The 27,163-nt window shown below is 36.3% G+C and overlaps 1 protein-coding gene across 5 annotated transcripts in view; it reads left to right on the forward strand.

Annotated features, from left to right (window-relative positions):
- The window catches only part of LOC136039573 (catenin alpha-like), an 80,002-nt gene that overhangs the window by 12,051 nt on the left and 40,788 nt on the right, over positions 1 to 27,163 (forward strand). For 3 of the 5 annotated variants that reach the window (XM_065723421.1, XM_065723419.1, XM_065723423.1), the window contains exons 2-6: positions 374 to 509; positions 5,373 to 5,562; positions 16,698 to 16,864; positions 18,176 to 18,385; positions 22,831 to 23,004. In XM_065723421.1, coding sequence (XP_065579493.1) covers positions 384 to 509; positions 5,373 to 5,562; positions 16,698 to 16,864; positions 18,176 to 18,385; positions 22,831 to 23,004 — 867 coding nt within the window. In that variant the 5' untranslated portion in view covers positions 374 to 383. Of the gene's footprint in view, positions 1 to 373; positions 510 to 603; positions 729 to 5,372; positions 5,563 to 16,697; positions 16,865 to 18,175; positions 18,386 to 22,830; positions 23,005 to 27,163 lie in introns of all 5 variants that reach the window. The other 2 variants (XM_065723420.1, XM_065723422.1) reach the window with 1 other exon arrangement.

Raw genomic sequence — 27,163 nt, forward strand, 5'->3', positions numbered from 1 at the left:
AGTAACTCTTTTATCTCCTGCAAATCAATGTCCTGCAGCAAAACTGTCCACTTTTTTCTGGTAGTGGATGCCAATATGGCTAAGAATATGCTGGAAAGCCACTGCTATGTCAATCTTGGAACAGAATCAAGTAACTCTCTTATCTCCTGCAAATCAATGTCCTTTGTATTCCAGGTTAAAGTTCTTATTAGTTTAAAAGATGTTTGAGAATGTATGCAGCAGTTTAGGTCAATTTCTTCTGTTGGCTATTTCTCATTTTGACACAGGCCAGTTTTCACTCTTATTAATTTCCCAAAATCTTTAACTTGAGCTACAAATCATTTTAGTGAGTCATAATAATAAGAGAAAGGTATTTTTATCAATATCTTTTTAGGTGCTAGAATATGGCAATCTTTAACACTACTGAATATGGGATATCTAGTGGTACTTCCAACCATAAATGGAATCCAAAGAGTTTGGAAATACGAACTACTTCAGTTGAAAAAACACTTGAACCTCTGGTGATGCAGGTGATGCTTGCAGTATCAGCATGTTTTCGTGTACTATGTCTATTGTTTAGCTTCTTTTTAGTTTTTTCATAAATTTGTTTGGTTTATTTTTCAGTTTATTAAATTTTACTCAAAATGACCATAATTGATGGACCACTACTGCAGATGAAATGGGACCCCAAAAACTTAGAGATAAAAACACGTGGTGTTGAGAAAACCCTTGAACCTTTAGTTATTCAGGTACAGTATTTTTTTCATATTATTTATTTTTTTACTAAAAAAACATTAATTTTTAATAATAAAATAAAAAAAATCATAATGATAATAAATTAAAATTATTTTTTTTCATATTGTATTATTTTTTCATACTATGGTATTTTTTCACAGTATTTTTTTCATATTAAGAAAAATGCAAATTTAGGGGCTGTCTTATGCAGATTATTAATTGATTGGTTTATACACTCACTCTTGGCTGTGATTAACTTAGAAAAAATTACTTCGAATTTTTTCAAAGTAAAGTTAGTGCCACCTTTCATATCTAAGACAAGGAATATAACTAAGTCATACAATAATTCAGCTTAAAATCAACATAAATTAAAATAAATAATCACGTCAAATATAAAGGCAACAGATACTCCTGTAGATGAATAAATGAATCCTTAACAACAGAACTTGCAGTGAATAATCAGATCAAACATAAAATGAACAGAAATTATGACAACCCTGTACCTTCTAAAGGATATATTGTCATTTGTGCTTTGCTGAAAACGATTCCTATCTGAAGTAGTGTATATTTATTTGGCATAACAGCAACATAACAAAAAAAATAACACTGGGCTAGTCCACATATACATATATACTGGTCCCCACCTCTTGAATCTTCTAAACAGCTTGAATATGATTAATGTTTAATTGAAAACAGTACATGTTTTTGACAGTCTTGTTTCATTTGTTGAAACAGAAAAACTAAGAAAATTGCCATAATACCCAATACCCATAATACCTAAGATTATTGAAAAGATCTTATGAAAGTAAACTGATTGTTTGTTATAGAACATTTTTAATTCTTGTCCTAACATACATTTTTTGATTTTTCAATGTTGTAGTTATAAAAGAAAAAAAACTTTCGAAATATGTTTTGTTTTCAGTAAAGTGTAAATGATGATCTGACCTTCAGAGAGTTTAAGAGGGGTACTACTATTCTCTTTGGGGTATATGTCTATTTAAAGCTCGACTTGATTATATATTTTAATTTCTGTTCGTTTTAGGATCACTTATTCATCTGTTCACTTTGATCAATTTGACTGTTCACTATAATTTCGGATTTTTTTTTGGGGGGGGGGGGGGTATTATTCATTGATGGTAATTTCTGTCCATTTTAAGTTCGAAACATTAAATAACTTTATTTCTGCTCATCTTAGGTTTTAATTTGATTTTCTTCAAAAAATTATTTTATTAAAAAACAATCCTTTAAAAAATATTTCTTTAAAGTGATTTTGGTTCGTTTTAATTGGTATAGATTTATTAATGGGTAATATTAGGAATAGCTGTAAAATTGTTTCAATTTTTTCTGCTTGAGAATAAAAATATTCAATTTTAATTTGGATTTTTGGACAAAATTTGAATATTCAGTTCGAATTTTTGAGTAATCACAGTTTTGTATAATAATTTTTTAAATAATTTTAGTGTAGAATTTTGAGTTAATGGAGAGGGGAGACGCTATTTCTATAAATTGAGAATTTACATAATTGTTAGCCTTCTATGGGGCTGTCTGTTCTTGTCTTGTCAAAACCCTTGAATATACACCAATGTTAATCCACAGCTTTATTAAAAGAGTAGTTACTCTCTTAATAGCACTCCATCGTTTGTCTTTGATTAATCAAATTCTAATATTAGTAGCACAAAAATGTTTTCTAACTCCTCTCACTTTGTCTGTAACAACTGAATTCAAATCATCTGTCTGCTTGTCTTATTGCGTTGAATATGCTGCCGAAAAAGGCCCCAAAAAGCTTCTGGTTTGGTGCATAAAAAAACAACATTTTTGTTAATTTTTGCTGTCTCAGTTTTATATTTTAGTTTGTTTGTTTTGCTTGTTTAGTGCTTGATAGGTAGTTTTATGCCTGGTCAGATTTCTCCTAGCTTTTCTTTTAATTGTTTTCCTTTTATCTTTATGATTTTCCTGTAATTGTTGATATATTTTATTTATTGCACCTTCCATTTTGTACAGGTCATTTAGTCTTGACGGAGATTAGTATCCTTTTTTTTGTGTACTTTTATGAATAAAATTAATAAATTCGAAATGTGTAAGTGGCAAAGTAATTGAACATAATTCTTTTTTTTGACAACTGGGACTGCTGTGTAGACTGGTGCAAGTCCCTATATACAATATTATTTAATATTCCAGAATATTAAATTTTCTGTGCTAACTTTGAAATGAGCTGTTGTTGTGTTGATTAATATAGAGAAGTGTGTTACCCTGAACATATCAGCTCAACTCTTTTTATGTGCTTCAAAATTAGCCTCATCACAAAAACTGAAAATTTCATTTTTTTAAAAATCTTGTGAATCATTGTTTTTTTTTGTTTTTTTGTTTTTTTTTTTATTGGCTTAAAATCGCAGACACAGAATTTTGAACCAATCTGGTTATAACAGATCCGATAGAACATTGCTCTGAAAAATAAAGGGATCATGTAACATATCAACTCCACTCTGTTTATGTCTCTGTGATTAGCCTCGCCACAAAAATTAAAAAATTTACTTTTAAAGAATCGTAGGAATCATTTTGTTTTTGTGTTTGTTTTTTTACTGGCTTAAAATCGGACACAGGGGATTTTGAACCAATCGGATTTTAAAATATCCGATAGAATAATGCTCTGGAATTAAAAGGATCATGTAGCATCAACTCAACTCTGTTTATGTACCTCTGATTAGCTTCACCTCAAAAATTATAAAAAAAAAATACTTTTATAGAATCTTGAGAACCATAAGTTGTTTTTTTTTTACTGGCTTCAAATCGCACGCAGGGGATTCTGGAACCCATCAGGGTTTAATAGTATGACGCCATTGGAATAAAGGAACCATATGATTGCTTTAAGAATACTAGTCATCACAGATGTAAATCAGGGGAATTGAAGCGCATTTTCCATGGAGTTGTTGTAAAATAATCTCTCTTTTTTTTTCTTTTTTTTTCTCATGCTTTGCTAGTGGTGCTAATTAAAAATAAAAAAATCTTATAATTTAAGTTCATGCTTAATAACCAATTAATAACACATCGATTTATCTATCTATATATATAAAAATAAGTTGTTTGTGTGTTGTGTGTTGACTGACGTCATGCATGTTTGTCGACTGACGTCATTATAAGGATTGAGCATTATGCCGTCATGAAGTTGTTTGTCGACTCACGTCATGTTTGTCGACTGACGAAATTACAGACCGGGACACAAATGACGACCGGGACACAGGGAATATAAATGACGACCGGGACACTCAAAGAGAAATTACAGACTGGGGCACCGGGACACAAATAACGACCGGGACACAGGGAATATAAATGACGACCGGGACACAGGGAATATAATTGACGACCGAGACAAAGGAGCACAACTACAACGGGGACGCCGGGGGGTACAGGGGGATATATTAATGACGACCGGGACACAGGTAATGTTCGATTAGCAATCACCATCAACAAAGCTCAAGGGCAATCATTAGAATAATGACGTATAGATCTGAATAGGGATTGTTTTTCCCATGGACAACCGGGACACAAATGACGACCGGGACACAGGGAATATAAATGACGACCGGGAACACTCAAAGAGAAATTACAGACCGGGACACCGGGACACAAATGACGACCGGGACACAGGAAATATAAATGACGACCGGGACACTCAAAAAGAAATTACAGACTGGGACACTGGGACACAAATGACGACCAGGACACAGGGAATATAAATGACGACCGGGACACAGGGACACAACTACAACGGGGACGCCGGGGGGCACAGGGGGGATATATAAATGACGATGGGGACACAGGGAATATTCGATTAGCAATCACCATCAACAAAGCTCAAGGGCAATCATTAGAATAATGAGGTATAGATCTGAATACGGATTGTTTTTCCCATGGACAATTATATGTTGCATGTTCAAGAGTCGGTAAACCTGACAATCTATTTATATGCACAGACAATGGGACAGCGAAGAATGTTGTATATTCGCAAGTTTTATGTAGTATAATATATATATATATATATATATATATATATATATATATATATATATATATATATATATATATATATATATATATATATATAGCTATCTATGTTCACAGGTGGGACACAGGGACACAACTACAATGGCGCGTAACAACTTACGCGCGCGGGGGGGCTTGGGGGGCGCGAGGCGCCCCCACCAACTAGGTGTTGCTTATAATTTCACAAAGACTCACAGGAGAATCAGTCAGATTTTAAAAGAAGGGTCATTTTGCCCCCTTTTTTGACAAACGCTTAAGGAATATTCTTATTGGCTTCCAAACATACATAACAGGGCTAAAAGCTGTAAGTTTCTAGTTTTCCTGAGATTTAGAAATTTCCCGCATTTGTAATTTTTGAAGGAACACTGAACTACAAGAGACCTATTTAGGGGGGAAAATTGTCCGTCCTTAGTTATAAGTAATGGTTAGAAATTTGCTTAAAAGAGGTGGTACAAACAAAAATAGAATGGCTTCCGGGTTTGGAAAGTGCCTTTTACCCCTGCCTGGTTTTCTATTGAATAAAGACCTGGTCTTAAGTGAGGATAATATTCAAACTGCAAGTTAATTTGTAAAGATTTAAGATAACTTATATGAATAATAAATTGACTAACTTATAGGTGACAACGCTGGTTAATAGCAAAGGGCCCTCAAAAAAGAAGAAAGGAAGAAGTAAAAGGGCTCATATACTTGTAGCTGCTGTTGAGAAGGCAACCCAAAATTTTATCGAAAGAGGGGAACAAATTGCATATGAAAATCCAGATATTAAGCAAGAGATGCTTGTGGCTGTAGAGGAAGTCAGAAAAACAGGTATTTCGACTTCGTTTTCCTTCTTGTTAGTTTCAGTTTTAAGAGGGTTTTGTTTCTTTTGGGTTACACAACTTAATGCCGATTTTTTTTTTTCGCCTTTATACCTCTCTAAATGGCTTACCGTATTCGCTTTGATTCTTTATAGGGCGGAGGGGATCTAAAAACTGTCTTAAATTGTTTTCATTTTGCCACCTTGAAGTTTGTTCTTCTTTCTTTTTTAGTACTTATTAGATAAAATTTGAAATGATAGTATGCCCATGGGCATAGGGAGGGGGCAGCTGCCCCCCCTAAAACTTCAAATTTAAATTAGATATTAACGAGAACTTTTCATACTTTGCAATTTTTCTGTTGGATATTTCACTGTTACATGGTTGAAAAAGCTGGAAATAAACAAAAGTTTCTAAATATTTTCTTCGATATCGTTATTCAATATTGATTTTTGGTCCGATATTACCTACCCACAGTCGGTAGGTTTTGACTTTTTTAATTCTCCGGGAATTGATTCAAGTGATAAGACGTTGATGAGTACACCAAAGTAAAGGTAACTCATTCAATACCCTCCTTGAAAAAGACAATTAGACATACTCCACCGCTTTTCCACCTGGATGCCTCTCTATCCAAGTGGTCAAAAGTGCTGAACCTGGGCCACCTGTTACTGGTTCAGCCGTTTCTGGCTTACGTTCGGCCGCCTGACAAAAAAAAAAAAAACAGAAAAGTGGCCAGGGAAACATTGAACTTTTTGTTTCGGCAACAAAATTATGAAAGAATAGTGTTAGTATAAAAAACGACGAAATAAATTTCAGTAAGGTTTAAAAGAACTAAAGAGTATTAATTTCAAATTATAAATAGACTGATCAACACCAAAAGTAAGCCGCTCTGCTATTCCTTATGTTCCACCTGTTAGTGCTTGCAGTTTAATTTCAACTTCTGTCTTTAAGACACTATCTGTCTCGTCAGTTAGCGCAAAGTCTTACTCCAGTCTCCTTCAGAAAGTGGACCTTAAGTTCTTCAGCTGCTTCTTTTTTGGTAGTGATAATACAGTGAACAGGATTACCTTTCTTGCTCTTCAGCTCAATCAGAATGTAATCACCAGCCTTGACTTTCTTAGTGTCAAATTGGAAGTTGCTGGTAGGGGGCTTGTTTTCAAAGTCCATACTGGAGTCTGAAGAGTTGTTGTATAAAAGATCATCTACGGCAGAATCGTCAATCCAACCGCAACCCTTGTTACGAGAAGCTTGCCTTTTGCTTGTTAGCCTTTTTACTTCTCTGACTTTCTCCCTTTCCAGCACTAGGGCTTTTAGGGCTTTCTTGGCAGATACAGCTTTTATCTCAGCAGTAATGCGCTCTGTCACAGGGGTGTCAGTGAGCACTTCTGACTTTTTCATACTTTATCCTTGTTGATTTTTTGTGTTGAGCCTTATTGAAAGGGGTTCGCATGGACGATCTCTTTTAACGAATCATCTGATGATCTTTGCTTCTGACTTTTTCATACTTTATCCTTGTTGATTTTTTGTGTTGAGCCTTATTGAAAGGGGTTCGCATGGACGATCTCTTTTAACGAATCATCTGATGATCTTTGCTTCTCATTTAGAGACAGAACGTATGATGTGTCCGTAAAGAAGGAGTCTAAATGTTACACAGGACTTGCGCTGAACATAGAAACTTCCCTGGTAAGTGCTTCACTATATGTGGTAGGCACTCTGTCTGAGACATATGACGAAAGGAACTCATAATCCTTGAAGACATCTCTGTTGGTGGGGTAGACCTCACTTACTCTGACACTGATTATAGAAAGAAACAAAGAAAGAAAAAGTTTATTTGAGCCCTACGGCCATACACAACATGATTTAATGATACAACACTGCACAGAACACACACTCAATATAAAACAATACTTGTTTTCATTCGCTCGGGCTCGACTGAGCCTCTCCCGCCTTTTCCACATATCGTGCCATTTTGTATATGGTTCCAGGCTTCGAAGACCTCAGGATATCAGAAAGTAGCACCAACCGATGGTTTCTCAAATTTCATCCCTAAGACTTTCAAGCTTCTGGCACTCCATGAGGAAATGGGCTAATTTACTATCCTCTTTTCCGCAATACCCACACTTACCATTTGTGCCCTCATTTTTATTTAATCTCTGTTCCCTATGTACTGGAAGGCAATTTCCCCTCAACTGGATCCATGATTTTAAATATTTAAAAGGTAAATTTAACTTAAAATAATATTCTTCCCCAAAAATTTCTTTTACATTACTGTAATCTTTCAGTGTTTCCGACAAGCGTACTAAACAACCCCACTCTTGAATCTCTTGGTCTTTGAATCTCTGCATAATTTCTGGAAGGCATTGTGTATTTCCAGGTCCGTTTCCTTCCATCCACAAATGAGAGAAACCTAATTTGTCAAGAGATTTCTTGATTTGTTGAGTCCAAGTAGTTTTCCTATTAATTCGAAGCAAATCATTATAAGCTTGTTTAGCCAATGGGTCCTCAGGAAGTTGAGTTAATATCAGCCAAAACTTAAATACTTGATAAAGCCGGTGCCGTTTCAGTGAGAAGACGCCGAAGTCTTCTTTGATTAGCTGGTTATCTGTTGTCTGGTGCAGCCCGAAAAGTCTTTTGTAGTATCTAAACTGGACTGATTCTAGCTTCTCCGCGGCCTCCAGGCCCCATAGCTCAGCTCCGTAATGGATTGCCGGTTTAATTTTCGAATCAAATATTTGCTTAAACATTTTTTATGACTTCGACTTTTTCACTAGGTCATTACGTAATATTGCACCCATGCTGCTTTCCCTCCCTTTGACATTTCGCTCACATGTTCCTTCCAATTGCAGTTAGGTGTCAGGGTAAATCCCAGATATTTTGTCTTTTCCACTACCTTAATCTCTTGTCCTTTGAACCGAAATTTCTCATTCTCAACTAAATTTGTTCTTCCTCCTTTATTGAGGATCATTATCTCCGCCTTCCCGAGGTTTAGACGTAGTTTCTTCGATTCAAGGTATTCTGCCATCAGGTCAATTAAAATTTGTAGTTCACGAGCTGTTTTCGCTACTAATGCCATGTCGTCGGCGAATAGCAGAGCCGAAATCATTCTGTTGCTGAGCTTAACGGTTGGGGCCCATCTTTTCTCCAAGAATTCTACAATGTCGTTTATGAGTATTCCGAATAGCCGAGGTGGCAGAGCACTTCCTTGTTTCACACCTCTTGTCTGTTCAAATATCCTTGAAACTCCTTTTCCAAACACTCTAACGACTGCTTTAGTACTTCCATGCATATTAGCTACCAGCTGTGCAAAATGACCTGGTAGTCCAATTTTAATTAATTCCATTATCAGTAATTCCCTATCCATGCTATCGAAAGCTTTTTGGAGGTCTACGAAAGCCATGTAAAATTTATTTTTTCCTCTTCCATATTTTTCAGAAAGGACATGCAGTACAAACATTCTGTCCGCTGTATTGTATCCGGCCCGGGAGCCTTCTTGCTCTTCTTTAATTTTTTTGTACACTTCAAGCTATTTTGACCGTCTCACATCAATAATTTTTCAAATATTTTACTCATCGTTGGTATTGGTATTAGGGATATGGGTCCATAGTTGGAGTGTTCCTCCGCATTTCCCTTTTTGAAAAGCGGCAAAATTACTGACGTCTTCCATGCTTCGGGCCTTCTACATGTGCTAACAATTGCATTGAAGATAAGGACCATTATGGGAACGAATGACAGTGCAAACTTCTTATAAACCATAATAGGGATTCCATCCAGCCCCGGCGCTGTGCCCCCTTTCTGATTCTTCAAAATGTTTTTTGTGTCCTCCTCTGTTGTTTCCTCCAGCAAACTGTAGTGCACTCCAAGGGGTGCTGATACAGCACTCCAAGGGGTGCTGTATCGTTTCCTATTTCAAAATATGATGGCCATGTTTCTGGTTCCGGGAATTTTTGTTGGGTAGCTTATCTTTCTCAGGGTCTTGAATTTTCCTCCAAAATACTTTCATGTCATTCATTTTAAAACTCTCCGATAATTTTTTTATATCCCTTATTTCCGCTTCTCTTTTTTTCTGTTTCAATAACCGTTTATAATCTCGCCGCATAGCTTTTATCTGGAGAACTACTGTCACTTTTAGGGGGCTCCCTTTGAGGGCCTTCACTTTTTCTACTATTTGCATCAATTCTTTTTTCCTTGCTAAACATTCATCATCAAAAAATTCCGTTCGCTCGCTCTCAGGGGACACTTTAGGCGTTATTTCATGAATAATTCCGTTTAGCCCGTCGATCATCTGATCGACTGGTAATTTACCTTCTTTCAAGACCTTCAGTTCTTCTTGAACCTTCCTATCAAGTAATCTTTCTTCCATTTTGTGTATTTCTGATTTCAACATTTCTCTTTTTAAAATTTCTTTTTTCTGGAAATTTCTTCTATGCTGTGTTTGCAGAACATTTGTCGGAAACTTTTGCAAGATTTCTATTGAAACTGGGAAATGATCTGAACCTACAAATGGGAGAACTTCTACATTTCTAACATCCATCGCGAGGGAAACGTCCACCAGTACATAATCAATAACACTCCCTTTCGCACCCGTAAAACACGTAAAGTCCCCCTTACCCTTATCTTTCCCAAACCTCCCATTCCCTATAACTAGCGCATTTTCTCCACAAAAATCCAAAAGCCTTTTCCCCCAAATATTCAACTTCCTACCTTCATCCATGCTACTTCTTGTAATCCCGTAAGCTTTCGGAGCTGGAACCACTTCCTCACAAATCACTGTATCCACTACTTCTCTTTTCACGCTGGTGTGCACGTTAAAGTCTCCTAATAGCACTAAATTATAGTCGTGGGATTTAAATTTTATTTCTTCAATCTCTTTTTCCAGAATATCCCAAGTATTTTCATATGTGTAGGAACTGTTCTGTGGTGGTAAGTAAACTGATCTGATCACTATCTGCTGTCTTTCAGAAAAAAAACTTTGACCCAAATTATCATTTCCGACTTGCTACTTAATCTATGGTATTTCGACACACTTTTACACTTTAGCATGACAATAACACCCCCGTAATATCTTCTATTCGACGACTCTCTTCTTGACACTTTTTCTACATAAAATCTGTCAAACAGTAGCGTTTTGTTGGGTCATGCCAAGTATCCACTAAACACACAACGTCAAATGCACTCACGTCTTCCGATACTTGCTTATATTTGTTCTTTAGCCCCTAGATGTTCCATATGATCATTTTCATAGTTTGGGCATGGCCGTCGGCATGCTAGTTCGAGTCTTCTATATTTTCATCGTACCGGTCCCTGGTTGGGTCTGGATAATTGATCCTGTAGTAGTCTGCTGTGCTTCTGCCTCTTCTGACATTGGGGCTTTCGTATCTCGGACCTCCGCTGTTTTCGTGCGCGTTCCAAATTGGCTCTCTCTGTGGTCTTTGTGCACGATTATTCATCCTATTGCATTCTTCCGGGCTGATCATCTGATCCGCTTTCCTGGCGGGCTTAGGCCTCGGGTTCAACCCAGATGGTCCAGCAGTTACTTCTGTAGCACCGGTCTGACTGTTCAGTTCCTGGTGAATTTCGGCGGTGATTACCGCGTTTACTACTGTCTGGGCCGAGGAGGCACTATCCATTGAGCTCCGAGAGTCACTTCGACCACGGGGGGACCTAAACCTAGTTGTATTTTTTCGGGTGACCTCTTTCACTTTTTTTTACTCTCTTCATCATAAACCAAGAGAGTTCCATCGGCAAAAAGTTTTGTTCCCCGTAATCTGACGGGTTTTCCCTTTTCAATTGCTTGGTTCATGACTATTCTTAAGTGGCTTTGTGCATTCCTTTCCTCCAATGTGTAGTCCGGGGTCACAGACACTCCGTCGTTCCGAAACGTACGGCCGCTTTTCAGAATAAAGTTTCGGGTGTCGGCGCACTGTAGTTTTAGCAAAATTGCTCCTGACCTCATCCGGAAAACATCCTTTACCTCGCTATGATGGAGCTCCAAAGACGAAATTCGGGTATTCAGATACAACAACACTTCTTCTTTAAGCGTAGGTAGTGGTGGGTCTCTCTGTCGTAAGTTGTAAATAATCAAGTTTTTTCTCTTCGCATCGGTTTTTATATACTGAATACGGCGGTTTGCTTCACTAAGCTCTTTCCTCGTTACTACAAGTTCTTGACTAAGCCTTTGGTTTTCTGCATTAATTTGTGTCAACTGTCCTTTAATGAAGCTTATGTCTGTCATCACTTGTGGCAATAAGCCGAGTTTTGCGTTAATCTGATCAAGCACTGACTGTGGTGCGCCTTCCCCCGCCACATTGTGAAAGACCGCCAAAAATTGCTCTTGTCAGCCCAACAATACTCCAACTCCTCTTCCGATAATCAAAATCCGAAATCAGACTGTTTAGTCGTAATCTCGTGCCAAATCGTATTCCTTAATTATGAGTCAAACAATCAGTCCAGTTTCATTTTTAAATCTGTATGCTCTCACTATGATTTTCACTTGCTTGGTTAATACCAAGTGCCATGACAGTTAAAAGTACAACACCATTATTTTTAGCTAGATAAAGTAATTCAGTGGTGTATAGGCTGATCTGGTCGTCTATTTTCAGAAGTACATGTGATTGTTTGGAGGGTTTGATTTGATTGATAAAATGCTGCAATTAAAGCAAAAATTGGAGGCACTCATCCAGGCAGAAGTATTTGCTAAGCCAATCGTGATGGCTCCTGATAAAGTTCCCTTGAATAAAATATCCGGATACTGTTTCCGGGGGAAATAAGTAGAGGAGGGACTGTGGTCCCAATGTATTCACACCAGCACAAATCGTGGTCAACTGACCTCTTTCTTCTGACGTGACCTCCCTACTTACTTCTGGTTTCGCTGTGCAATAATTTTACCAGGCTTGTGGATGCTTTTCAGACCCAATTCATCAACATTCCAAATGTCTTGTAGTTTGAACGTGTGTTTATCTAGGCCTCGCTCCAGGTTGTCAAAGAAAGCTCCTACAGTGAGACAGTTGAAAGAAGATGCCGTCCTAAGCTTGTACCTTCTGGCGTTCATAGTTTTAGGGCCATCCATAAAATCATGGTACCAATCTTCTCCTGCAATTCCACCATTGCCTCCGCTACCTTTGCATTTTCAGTTATCCAGTACTTTTATACTCTTTGTGTAGGCAAGTTTTCGTACTTCCAGGGCATTACAGTCAAAATGCAGATCAGCTTTCTTATAATGAGATCGATTTCATGACGTTTTCTCATAATCTCAAAATCATGATCGTTTTCTCATAAGTTTTTAGTCTTTGTTCTTGTTCCCCTGTAGATATTTATCATGTGTTGTAACAGGATGTAAAGAAACTTAGGTCTAGACTTTGTAGAAGGATATTGAGCTTCTCGATCTTTTTCATGTGGTGTTGCATCGTTCTTCTGAAGCCAATATAGATTACATGTTCCTTTTCCATGTCATTCTATCTAAAGCCCCCTCTTCAAACCTTCCCAAAAAGTTTCAGTTTCTCTTAAATCTTTTCTTATAGCTCTTCCCTCCCAATTCAGGGACAAACAGCTTTTATTTTGCCCTTTGTGGGCCAAAAAGGATGAACTTCGTCAATTTGTCATCTTTCATCCACAGAACCTGTCTTAACCACCTCAGCCTTTTTCTCCTTACAGCCCTACAAAGTGAGAGAAAACTACATTTTCCGTGCCGCTTAATTTTTTGAAATACGGTCAGTTAGACGGGTACCCCAAAAAATCCTTAGAAAATTTCTCTGGAAAACAGAAGCTTAAAGAAATATGTGGCTAGAAGATTAGAAGAACTTTGGTCCAGACTTTGTAGAAGGATATTGAGCTTCTCAACTTTTTTCATGTGGTGTTGCATCGTTCTTCTAGGGACAGCCATGGCACTTGCAGAGAATCTGATTGACTTCTTGTCGACTAAGACAGAAAACACTGCTGTTTTCTTTTCTTCTGGCCCCCTCCCCCTTTCTTTATTTTTTTTTGTTTTTGTTTTGAGTATTTTATATTGAATGAAATTTATCAGGAAAAAATATAATTTCAGTTCACCTACTGGTCTGACAGGTTTTAACGATCGCCAAAATTAATCAAGTTCATATTTGAGCTTCCCTTCAACCGTAAAATATGCTGTTTACACAGCTTTTGCAAGCATAACACACTTTCAGAGACCTTGGCATGACATGCTGAGCCTACCCCGGGCATTGTGGTCGGACGTGGGGATTTGCCATCTGGCAGGATAAAAAAATTCTATCATGGCTTTTCTAGTATGCGTAATAAGGCATTGTCCTTCAGACAAAAATTGAACAAGATTTCAGATTTAATCACCATTAAACGTGATCCAATCTGATATTTTTGGTAAAAGTATTTATCAAGGCCAGATATTTTAAAAACATACAATGCCATCAGTCACAGCTTTTATAATCCACCAGAAGTGCCCATAGGTTTTCATATTGAGATTTTTTGTTTTGGCTAAACGTGGCTAATTTCGTCATCTTCAGCTGCCTTAATGAGACAGAAAAAGGAAAAAAGGACAGAAAATGAATTAAAGAAAAGGGAATGAGACAGAAAAAGTAAAAAAAAAAGATAGAAAATGGTGGTTAATAGGTTGAGATTATTTTTTTGGCTAATTCGTGGCTAATTTGGCTAATATCGTTATCTTCAGCTGCCTTAATGAGGCAGAAGAATTCAGCTCAAACACTGGGAATCGCCTTGCCAATACCTGCAGTTCAAAAAAACTAAACTTCAAAAATTGTTAGGTAAGTTTTATCTGTATTCAGATAACCTTAAAGAAATATAGGATCTGCCGTTCTGACGTCGTCGTAATCATTGTAACAGTTACCGCTGAGGTGGCAAGCGGTTGAACTGGAGACGAAACATGGGTTTCCCATATCAAGCCCAAAATGAGCCAACCGAAGATGGAATGGAAACAAACGATGTCTCTTAAAAATTTGGAGGCAGAACACTCTCTCCCAGCGGTGTCGGTGTTTTAGAATAGGCTTTTTTTTTTTTTTTTTTTTTTTTTTTTCTTTTTTTTTGTCGACTTCATGCAACGAGGAACCACTATCAATGCTGAAGCATACTGCCTAACCCTTAGAAAGCTCCGCAGAGCGATTAAACAAACAAAAAATGGCATGCTTACAAAGGGAATTTTCCTTCTTCATCACAATGCAAGACCTCACACTGCTAGTCAGATCCACAATTTTTTTTGACAGTTTAGGCTGGTAGTCTTAGACCGCCTGCCCACCATACAGTCCTGATCTTACGCCGAGTGATTACCGACTATTTCTCGAACCCAAGCAACACCTCAGTGGCAACCGTTACAATGATGATGACGACGTAAAAACGGAAGTGGATTCTCGGTTGTCGCAATAGGTGGCAAGTTTTTATACAGAGGCCACTTTTAAATTAGTTGAGAGGTATGATAAGTGTCATAACGAACTTGGCAACTATGCTGTAAAATAGAGTATTCTCGAACCCAAGCAACACCTCAGTGGCAACCATTACAATGATGATGACGACGTAAAAACGGAAGTGGATTCTCGGTTGTCGCAATAGGTGGCAAGTTTTTATACAGAGGCCACTTTTGAATTAGTTGAGAGGTATGTTAAGTGTTACAACGAACTTGGCAACTATGCTGTAAAATAGAGTATTCTCGAACCCAAGCAACACCTCAGTGGCAACCATTACAATGATGATGACGACGTAAAAACGGAAGTGGATTCTCGGTTGTCGCAATAGGTGGCAAGTTTTTATACAGAGGCCACTTTTAAATTAGTTGAGAGGTATGATAAGTGTTACAACGAACTTGGCAACTATGCTGTAAAATAGAGTATTCTCGAACCCAAGCAACACCTCAGTGGCAACCATTACAATGATGATGACGACGTAAAAACGGAAGTGGATTCTCGGTTGTCGCAATAGGTGGCAAGTTTTTATACAGAGGCCACTTTTGAATTAGTTGAGAGGTATGATAAGTGTTACAACGAACTTGGCAACTATGCTGTAAAATAGAGTATTCTCGAACCCAAGCAACACCTCAGTGGCAACCATTACAATGATGATGACGACGTAAAAACGGAAGTGGATTCTCGGTTGTCGCAATAGGTGGCAAGTTTTTATACAGAGGCCACTTTTAAATTAGTTGAGAGGTATGATAAGTGTTACAACGAACTTGGCAACTATGCTGTAAAATAGAGTATTCTCGAACCCAAGCAACACCTCAGTGGCAACCATTACAATGATGATGACGACGTAAAAACGGAAGTGGATTCTCGGTTGTCGCAATAGGTGGCAAGTTTTTATACAGAGGCCACTTTTGAATTAGTTGAGAGGTATGTTAAGTGTTACAACGAACTTGGCAACTATGCTGTAAAATAGAGTATTCTCGAACCCAAGCAACACCTCAGTGGCAACCATTACAATGATGATGACGACGTAAAAACGGAAGTGGATTCTCGGTTGTCGCAATAGGTGGCAAGTTTTTATACAGAGGCCACTTTTGAATTAGTTGAGAGGTATGATAAGTGTTACAACGAACTTGGCAACTATGCTGTAGAATATAGTAAAGTATGCACTTTCTGAAAATAAATTTACTTTTTGAAATAGTCTTTCGTTGTGTACTAATGTTCAGACAGACCTCACTTAAAAAGCACGCCTCGTAACTAGGGAAGGATTAGAGTTATGGACGTAGAGCATCATCCAGGGCCCTAATTTAGACTGTGGATAGTTTCCTGAAAGTTTCACTAACCTAGCCTAACTTGTTTTTAAGATAAGAAATAGCTCCTTAGAACCTTTTTTTTTTAATTTCTTCCAAAATAGTGCTCAAGGGACCTTCATAAAACTGAAGACAAAATATCTTTTGTATTTCTCCTTGAAGATTTTAGTTGTACTCTATCTTGCATGTTTGAACAAAAGCCAACAACTTGTGAATCTCGGCTACCAATTTTTTGTGGTCCCTCTCTTTCTTCTTCTTCTCTCTCTCTCCTCTTACTCCCTCCCTATCTTCCTTTTTTCTTGGTTTTTGAAGTCCTTTATTTCTGTTAATAAACCTCAGTTTAGATTGTTTACTAATTGATTATAGTTTATCTTGCCCAAGTTGAAACTGCTTTGTTTTGATTACAAGTTTCTTCAAATCAACTGATTTCTTATATTCAGGCGAGGTTATGAGCATTTCTTCGAGGGAATTTGCAGAAGACCCATGTTCGTCCCTGAAGCGTGGCAATATGGTCCGTGCTGCTCGCAGTCTCTTGTCCGCTGTAACAAGACTACTTATTTTGGCTGATATGGTTGATGTTCATCGCCTGCTTAAATCTCTTCGTGTGGTATGCTATTGTCACAGTTTTTGCTTAATTTACTGAAAGTAGTAATGACATCAATACACCCCCCCCCCCTGGACCACTTTTAGGTCTATTCTTGAAAACTATTATTTGGGAACATTTTTCTCTCGGTTACTTCAAAATTCCGTAGTTTCTTGGGAAGTGCTGTCGTGTTAAATAACAATTTAAATTGAAATAATGGGAAATTTGTCGAAGAGATTGAAATTTGTTTAAATACGATCTTTAAAACTAGAATTAAAATAGTCCCAGAATCATTAATTCAGCGAAGATCAACCAGGACTGAAGATAAAACTAGACCATCACAATAATGAATTGTAAGGTTTCGTTGTTTTTTTTTTTTTTTTTTTTTTTTTATTCTAGTTTTAGTTTTAAAGAGTTTGAGAGAGTAAAAACGGGTATAGTTTAAATAAAGCAGTAGAATAAAAAGAAAAAACTGAATAATATAAATCGGAATATATCCACTCCATGTCCGAGAGCGTTTGTCAACGGGGGAAAAAAATTTGCAATTTTAATCATGGGAGATTACCTGGGGTTTTTGTAAGTTCTGTCGAATAAATATAGTATTTCTTCTTTGCTACATCTCATTGCCAAAATGAAATTATACGGGAATCTTTTTTTTTACAATCATGATAAATTGTACTTAGTGTTTAGTGTTAGTGTTTGTTAGTGTGCTAGTGTGTTAGTGTGTTAGTGTTTGTACAGCACTAGCGGTAACTACGTTAGCTATTTTTATCAATTGAATTTTGAATGTTATTATAGAATATATTACTGTATATTTTCATTGTTTTGGAAACGTATATTTTCAGTTCTTCAAATTCTTGGGTATTCTGTTTTGGAATGATGGAGGAGTGACCGATTAGGATTACTAGGATGTTTTTGTCCTTGAAAATTGCTCATAAATATAAGGAAGAAAGAAGTGTAAAAAAAGGACGTTTGTCTACGTTGTTTACTACGTTTGTTCTCCTACGATTTGTTTTTTTTTTTTTTTTTTAAAGAATAGGCCTTTTGGAAACATAAATACGTGCAAACAGACAAATCTGTTTCGAGTCTGTTTAAGCTTGTGATCGCTTTATTCTGTAATACTGACTGCTCCAGTCCCTTGTTGTCGCCATCAAAATTGACTGTCACGGGCGTCACTTGCAGACCTCGTATTTGGAGGATGTAAAAACCTTACCTTGTCATTTAAAAACAAGAGAAAGATCATTGATAAGGGGAGTTTTAGACAAAAAATTATAGGGTTTTATTCAACACTTCAACCCTTGGTCAACTAAATCTCATGCTGATTTTTATTAACAGGTTGAAGATGATCTGGCAAAGCTGCGAGGTGCTAGTTCTCAAGCAGAACTTATTGACGGGATCCAAAGTTTTGGAAGGAATGCAAGTGACTTAATGTCTCAAGCAGCTAAGCGACAACAGGAGCTGAAGGATCCGATGCTTCGTGATGACTTGGCTGCTGCCAGAGCTGTTCTCAAGAAACACTCTATGATGCTTCTTACTGCTTCAAAGGTATTTAAGATCAAGTTCTTACAAAAAAAAAATTCTTGATATAATAAATTCTGTAAACTAATGTCATGAGTTTTCTGTAAGCCGTCACCTGGTTTTAGGTGGGTTCGGACTTTTGATCCTGTGCCAGACTTGATGTCTTTCGATGATTTCACTTTCATGTCACTTTTTCTTTCTATTTGATCTCTGTGTCAGCTTCAAATTTTGGCCATGAAAAAAAATCCTTATTTCAAACTGTGTGTTCTTATTTCTCATAATATCGAAAAAAGAAAACATAAATGACCATCATAATCAAGATTACTGAAAAAAAACAAAGAATGTACAATTGACGAATTAATATGTACACTGATTTTTATGCCTGAAAGTCTTGATAATTTTGAATGTATTAAAGCTAAAAAAGGGAAAACATCTAGAATGTATTTTGTTTTCAGTAAAGTGCAAATTATGTTCCAGTCTTCAGAAAACACGGGGACGTTAGCCCTGTACCTCCTAGTTTATGCTCGTTTTGAGTTTCACGCAATTATTTGTTGTAATTTTATGTCCGTTTTAGGTTTCATCTATTTATTGTGGCTACAGTCTTACAGCTTCAAAGGTATTTAAAATCAGGTTCTTACAAAAAAAATATTCTTGATATAATTTAACTAATATTATAAATAGTAATTATTTTATTTAACTAATAGATTTTGAAGGGCGGGAGGTTTTTGGTGTTTTTTTTTTGCAGTGGGGTGGGGTCTGAAACTGGTAAAAAACATTTAATGGAACCATTTTGTTGCATTGTGTTCATGTGTATGTGTTGTTGTTTTTTTATATATAAGATAGGTTAGGTGGATAATCATGAGTTGTTATTTAGATATTTATTTATAATATAGAAATCATAACATGAATTTACAGCACAAGTCCTTAGGAGTTTCTTTTCGCTGCAAAAATTTATTAGTGGTGTCATTTTCATTTATGTGTATATTTTGGATAAAAATAAAACCTATCTACCTACCTAATAAGTTCCATAAACTAATATCATGAGTTGTCTGTAAGCCGACACCTGGTTTAAGCTGGGTTCTGACTTTCGATACCAGATTTCATGTCACTCGATGATGAATCTGGAAATAAGTCGGCCTAAACGGAGCGAAGTCTTGGATATGTGCCAAGACTACCGCACTGAATGCTCTTACCAAAATTATAACTACTAAATATACATTGGACCAGTTAGTAACCGTGCCACGAACGTTTAAATAAGCTAGAAACATCGGTACACAAACCAAGATTATGATAATGTAACATTACTTATTTGAAATACCTCTGGCTCTAATTTATATAGCCTCTAATAACCTCTTGTTCTCCAACAGTCTCTTATTAGGCTCTAATTTAAAATACCCTCTAATAACCTCAAATAATCTCCAAGAGGCAACATAATCTCTGGCTTTGTGGAACGAGCTTCATTTTGCTGCATAGAATTCGTCATCATAAGGGTTTAGAAAGCCTCTTCTATTTGATAGAAGCTAAGTATGAAAACTTAAAATAATCTCGATGATGAATCTCCCCATACTGTTGCCAGAGTTGTTCTCTAAAGCACACAAATAGCTGTTCCCCCTAAGACCACACAAATCAAAATAATGTTTAAACACGGGCTGGTTTTTATGCAGTTAAAAAATCAATATAAATAAACATTAACTTATTCATATCTAATATGGCCTAAGTTTATATATAACACATAGCCACAAATCGTGGTGGCCATGACTGGCCACCAGCACTGTACACTCGAAAAGCATAACTGATTCTATATTAAGTATGTACACTTTTATAGGCAAGCCTGTGACTTTAACTTAGAAAACAAAGATAATTCATGGAAAAAAATTGTGCTTGGGTCCAACTCCCACGCCTGAAGCGATCTTTTCGATAAATTATTTCTAATTAAGAAATATGAGAAAATTTTTGCTTTAATTGAACATATAATCGAGATAGTGACGTCGATGACCAGTTTAGCTTGTCTCACCCTGAGTAATCATGATTGAATCCCCCCCCCCCCCTTCCTTCGGGTTAACACTGTTTTTTTTTTTCACCAGAGAATATCTAGAACCCAGGATTATCCCGGGTTCTAGAGATATTCCTTACCAAGAAGCACTCATTACACTACACACTCAGTGCCCAGAACAAAGATTGTGTGATCTTATCATGAGGTTTGGAAAAGCATTGCTTTTAGACCCAGCATTACAGTAGAACATGACAGTAGAACCCGACAGAAGTCCAAATTGATTCCTATACGTGCACAGACTAACCCATATTATAATTCATCTTTGCCTTTTTTTACGTCTATGTTTAACAGTGCATAACTTTTGTTTTTAATGTTTTTGCAACTGCATATTAGCCAAGAGCTACGAAAGTTGTTTAATAAACCGTTCTCTCTCTCCCTCTCTTTCTGATGATCAGACAGATAGATAGATAATTTTTATTTGCAACAATTAAATAAATAAATATGACAAACCAGTGCACATGCCTGGTGGCATACTTTGGCACTGACAATGTTACATACTTTAGCTCTGATACAATAAAAATAAAAATAAATCAAGCCAAAGTAAATACAAGCCTACAGCATCAACATAAATATTCAAAAAATAAACACAAAAAAATCCCCACAATGCATTAAACAAAAATAACCTAATTATTTGTTATTTGTTTAAATATTTGAAAACCCGTCATAACTTACATATAAATCCGTCATACCTCTAATCCTCGCACCCAATAATTTTGACAAATTTCAACTTCGCGATTATGTTTTGCAATTTTTTAATAAATATTAAGTTCATTATTTCTGAAAAAATTATTTTATCTCTGCGTCGTATTTTTTTTTTTTTTTTAATTTTAAAAACTCTCGCTTATTGCTACATTCTCGTACTGATACTGGAATTGAGTTCCAAATGTTTGACCCAGTATGACGGATGCTGAAACCTGCTTTTGACGTAGGACGAAATTCACACGAAAAATCTGAACGATGAGTGGTTGGATAATTATGAAATTGGGAATTAGTTGAAAAAATACCAGAGAAATTTGAAGGTAAACTATTGTATAAATAATCATGACAAATATTAGAAATAGAAATTGCATGAAGTTGATCCAAAGAATATATTCCTGAATTCCCATATAAGTGTCTAACTGAAGATCCATACTCAACATTAAAAAGAATTCTCGTTGCTTTATTCTGGAGTATTTGGAGAGATTTAAATACAGACGGAAAAGTAGAAGCCCAAACAGAAATACAATAAAGAAAATATGTGAAATACATATAGTATTATATATGGCATATATAACAATCGAAATTTCTTGTCTTTTTTGATTTTAAGGTTGAAGAGTTAAGTTCTTTATATCCAACATCAGAAGCTCAGCTTCAGTTTTGGATTGTGCCGAATTTAGTAAATAAATTCATTCTTTCAAGTACGCAAAAGTGCCATTTCCTATACATCTTGATCATTCCGCGTATTTTTAAAAATAACAATCATAACAATGATATCAAAAATCATATACCATTTGATTTGCTTTCTGGATATCCTTTTGGGTCGTAGGCTAATTGCTAAACTTTTTAGCAATCTCCGTAGCAAGCCCCTGAATCAGCTTTGTATATGATGTCCTGTAGTCTGCTTGTTCTAAGAGGCATTAAAGTTCACTTCCTAATATATTTATTTTCCTAAGTTTTTATGGAGTGCGTCTGCTGTTCCCTGAAAGATAAATTTTTTCATTCAATGCATGCGACCCGCCTACTTTATTTGCTTCAATCATACCATCTTCCAATTCGTAAAAATTGAGAGAGAAAAAACGGGTTTAATTTCAATAAAGACACAAAAAATTATTAAATACAATATTTTATTAACTATATTAAAATTAAAATATAATTAAAAGTAATTAAATAGATAAAAAACAAGAAAATCTTTAAATAAGCTTGTCACTAATAGTGACAAACGTAGTGACATGCTTTTGTCGGTGATTAGTCAGACGATTACCGGTTTTACAGTTCTGGAAGTGTTTAAAATGTGAGTTGTATTTAAAAAAAAAAAAAATTGTGTGTGTGTTCGGTGGTCGTTTTCTTTAGACGAGTTAACTCTTAAAAATTGTTCTTTTCCTGCAAATTTTTTTTTCCGTTGAAAAGGCTCCCGGACATGGAGACGCAATATTCAGATTTTTTTTCTTATTTAAACAATTGCTGTTGTCTTTTTATTTTGTTTTGTTCCATTGCTTTATTTAAATTGAAGCTGTTTTTTTACTTCAAAGTTTTACAAATGAAAAAGTATTAGATCTAAGAAATGATTTATTTTCCAATTTGATTGCTTTCCGAAGTCCTATTTAGAAACTTTTTCTTGATTCATTGTTCCACCTCTGTGCTGGAGACATTCCGTCTTTGAGGTTGTAATTCTTCGTTCGTCCTTGACCTTTAGTATATATAATTTTTGAAATTCTTTTAGGCTTTTGTTCGCCATCCAGAACTTGCTGCTGCCAAAGCCAATCGTGATTTTGTTTTAAAACAAGTTTGTGAGGCTGTTAATACGATATCTGACGTTGCACAGGGACGTCATCAGCAGAATAAACCTCGTTTTGAAGGACCTGGAGAACTTGCAGCAGCCTTGGATGACTTTGATGTAAGTCTTATTTGATCTGGTTTCATTTTAACTTCAATTTTCATTGAATTTCAATTTTCAATTTGCTTGAATCATTTGGAAACCATATGCTTGACACTGCAGCAATACAAATATTCATAGAAGACGGGTAAGCATTATTTTGGAAAGCATAGGTAAAGACCATAAGATGCGATTTTAAAATAAGAATCGATAAAATGGGAAAATCTTCATCAAAATTGTGGGGGGGGGAGGCACTTTGAGGTCCACTCTGTAAGAGATTGATGCATGACACAGCCTTGGATGACTTTGATGTAAGTCTAATTTGATCTGGTTTCATTTTAACTTCAATTTTACCTAATAGTGCACATCATATGAATTCAAGTAGAAAATATTATGACGTTAATAATCTGATTTTTTCGGTTTGTCCCCAATTAATGTTTAAAAAAAAATAACAGGCCGTCAAAAAAAGGCTCATATCTTTTTGCGAATTATATGAATTGCTTCGACATAACTTGAATGACCGTAGCCAAATTCCGGAGAATCAAACTTGAAGAGGTGAAAGAAGACCCTTCATAATTTGAAATTCTGCCAAATCTATCAATTTTGCAAAAAACGCTGTGCATGTAACTGAACCCAAGGCAACTCAACCACTGCAAATGAACCACTGTGCAACTGAATAATAAAATAATACTGTGCATCCCATTATTCTACAAGGCCATGGAGTCTTGTAGGGGTAGAAAGTTATTGTTGTCCATTTATTTTGATGTTAATAAACTGAACTGAACTGTAAATGAACCATCGTGCAACTAAACCCCGTATAACCGAACACCCCATGCAACTGAACCCTCGTGTAGCTGAACCACCATGAAACCGAACCCTCTTGTAACTATACCCTTGTGCAATAGAACCACTAAACTTAGTTTTTCAGTATTTTAAAAATATGAGACAATATCATTGGGTAAAACACAGGTTAGAATCTTTACATGTTGAACCTCTTTTGAATTGTTTGTTCTTCAAAGTCATGATAAAAACGCCTGTCAAGGTCATTCATAAAAAGCTCCATTTTATTTCCGGAAAAAAAAGATCAGATGTTACGCCATTAAAGCAGATTTATTTCTTTTTTTTCAGATGAATCAGACCTTTCTGAACGTTGAGTAATAAACATCTGTTTTGAAAATATTTGAACTCTGTAAATCTAGATAACGAATTTTGATCAGATGTCTTAAAGGAGATTGCAGCTGAAAAGGACATGGGAGGGGGACTGGATGCACTCCAGCGTTTTTTCAACGTTGTTCAACATGTCCTGAAAATTTTACCTTCGTACCCTCAGGTTTATACCCTCAGCTGTTCTTGAGACATTGCATATACGTCGTCTTGTGAAACTCGATGCACATAGTACCTTTCGATTTAGTTGAAGATGCTCCTAAACGTTTTCTGAACGGTGTGACGGCTGATACCATGAGCCATTCTAAATTTTGCTGGTCTTTTCTTTTCACAACCAATAAAGGAAAAAATGTTTTTTGGTTGTATTTTGCATTCTTCTTGACATTTCTTTAAAGTTTGACCTTAATATTCCATGTTTTTTTTTATTTCTAGGGCCAAACATACCCTCTTTTCTTGATTAAGGAAACCTTATATGTTAACAATAGGCAACTTGCATAATTGACAGCCCTTGCACTAGGGGCTGAGTTTGTAAACCCTGGAGGCATGATTATTTAAACTTTGAACTGTTTTAAATGAAATGACTATCTCAAAATTTGGATTAGATGTATTTTAGGAAAAATGAAGGTGGGGTGGAAGCCCTCCGATCACTTTTGACTCTAAAAAGTGTATTGGAATTTTTTAATTCCGATCGAATGAGCCCCCCCCCCCCCAAAGTTCACACAAAAACCTTTTCCATAAAATATTATTTGTTAACAATGAGAAACTAGCTTAGCTTAAACCCCTTGCCCCGGCAACTGCTGGTGGCGTTGCTAACCCCAGAGGCATGGTTATTTGACCTTTAGACTATTTTGAACAAAATGATTTTTTTTTTTTTTTGATCGGATGCCTTTTGGAAAAAATGGTGGTTAAGGGGGGGAGGCTGATTGTCCTCTGATTACATTTGATTCTTCAAAATTGAACTTGAACTTTCGATTTCCAGTCGAATGATTCTATTCGGAAGTTTGTACGACCATCCCTTATATAAAAACCTTGAATTTGAACAATAGATAACTTGCAATAACCTACATCCCTTGCCCGGGGACTGTGGTTGTTTTTTCAATCACGTTTATTTATCACATTTTATTATTCGGTTGGAAATTAAAAGTTTTAGTGCCCTTTATAAACGTCAAAAGTGATTGGAGGGTAGCTAGTCCCCCCCATAATTTCCCCCAACACATGATATACAAATTTTTTAGATAGCCATTTGGTTCAGTATGGTTGAAAGGTCCAGTAATTATGTCCTTGGAAATGTCCTCATCCCCCCCTCTCCCAGCCCTCAGGGCAATGACCGTAAGCTAGGCAATCCGTCCATTGTTTGCATATATTGTATGTTATTGGGAAAGATGAGCATGTTTGACCTTTGCTTTCAAAAAAGACGAAGAGCAAGAAGAAGGTGAGATTTTCAGAGAATGTTGAGAAGGACCGTTGAACTAAATTGAAGTACGAACATTGAGAGGGAAGTTGAAACAAATCAAAACATACTATGTGCATACACATAAATTGCTGATATAGGCGTATCAGTAATGTTTTTTGGAACGACTTTGTGTATCAAGATGAAACTCCTGGGGCATCATGAGGGATGCCCCAGACAAAGACAATATGAATGAAAGAATGAATGAACTTTATTACCCGTAAAAGTATAAAAAACACAAAGTACAGAGTATTATAAATAAACAAAAACGATAAACAGCGAAGAGAAAAAAAACAAATTCAAACTAGATATATACCTGCTACTACTGCTCCTACTACGACCTTTACTAGTACTGTTAAGGCTACGCAGATGAAAGTGAAAATTTGAAAGAATTTTGAGGGGGAATTTGAACCGCACTATGTGCGTGCAGGTTACTAATACTACTGCTACAACTGTTACTACCACTATTAATTCAGCACAACTACTGCTGCTAATTCTCCTACTAGCACCAGTACTCCGGACCTAGGAGTGCATAATGCCAGGGATGCAATAAATTACCACTGAGTGATTTTTTTTTCCTGACAAAAACTGGATTGATGTGATTTATCGTCAAAGTGCCAGGTGCACTCCGCCGCCACGCTGCCTATTCACGTAAAACTGACTTTGAAAAAACGCAGGAATTAAATGGTCAGATATCTGTCAGATATTGGAGATATCTGACAGATATTAGAGATATCTCCCAAAAATGGCAGCTGAGAGTTCGGTGTCACCCTCTCTTTCATCACTTTTGCCTCATCAGTTGTGTTTTACTCATTGCATTCAAGTTTAAGTGCCTTTTTAAGTGTAATTTGTCCATTGCTTACAGATACTATTTGTTATTGGGAAACCTACGAACATTTTTTCGTGTGGGAGTTATCTAAAGGGGGAGGATTGTCCATGGAAAGAAATTTTTTACGGGCGGGGAAGGTTTACGCATGCATTCCACTTCTCTACTTTCCTTACCCCTTCTCAACTAAACTAAAAGATAACAAAACTTCAATAAAATTCTCAAATTTGGTTTTCCAAATTTTCCGCAAAGGGGGATTTTCGAGATGAATGTTTTCCATGGGCAGGGGGGTGTATTTCAGTTGCAGGATGGTTCGGTCGCACGGCGGTTCAGTTACACGGGGGGTTGGTTAAAGGGGGTTGAGTTACACGAGGGTTCAGTTAAATGGAGGTCAGTTGTACGAAGGTTCAGTTGTAAGGTGGTTCAGTTGCTTGGAGTTCAGTTAGACGGTGGTTCAGTTGCAATGGAATGGTTCAGTTCCAGATAAATCTGTTTGTTTGTTTTTTCAACTGGTTACAATTACCGATAATCTTAATCTGTTCCTCATTTGAAAATTATTTCCTCGGATTCTTGTGTTGAACTCTGCTCAAAATGCTATATTCAGAAGCTTTTTTTTTTTTACCCAACTAAATACCAATGCAACTAAAAATATAACTTTTATTTTGAAGTTCTTTATTTTGAATAAATATTGGTAAATGGTGTACGTGAAATTTATGTACATAATGCGTACCTAAAATTGT

Source organism: Artemia franciscana, chromosome 19, assembly GCF_032884065.1.
Source record: "Artemia franciscana chromosome 19, ASM3288406v1, whole genome shotgun sequence".
Lineage (NCBI taxonomy): Eukaryota > Metazoa > Arthropoda > Branchiopoda > Anostraca > Artemiidae > Artemia > Artemia franciscana.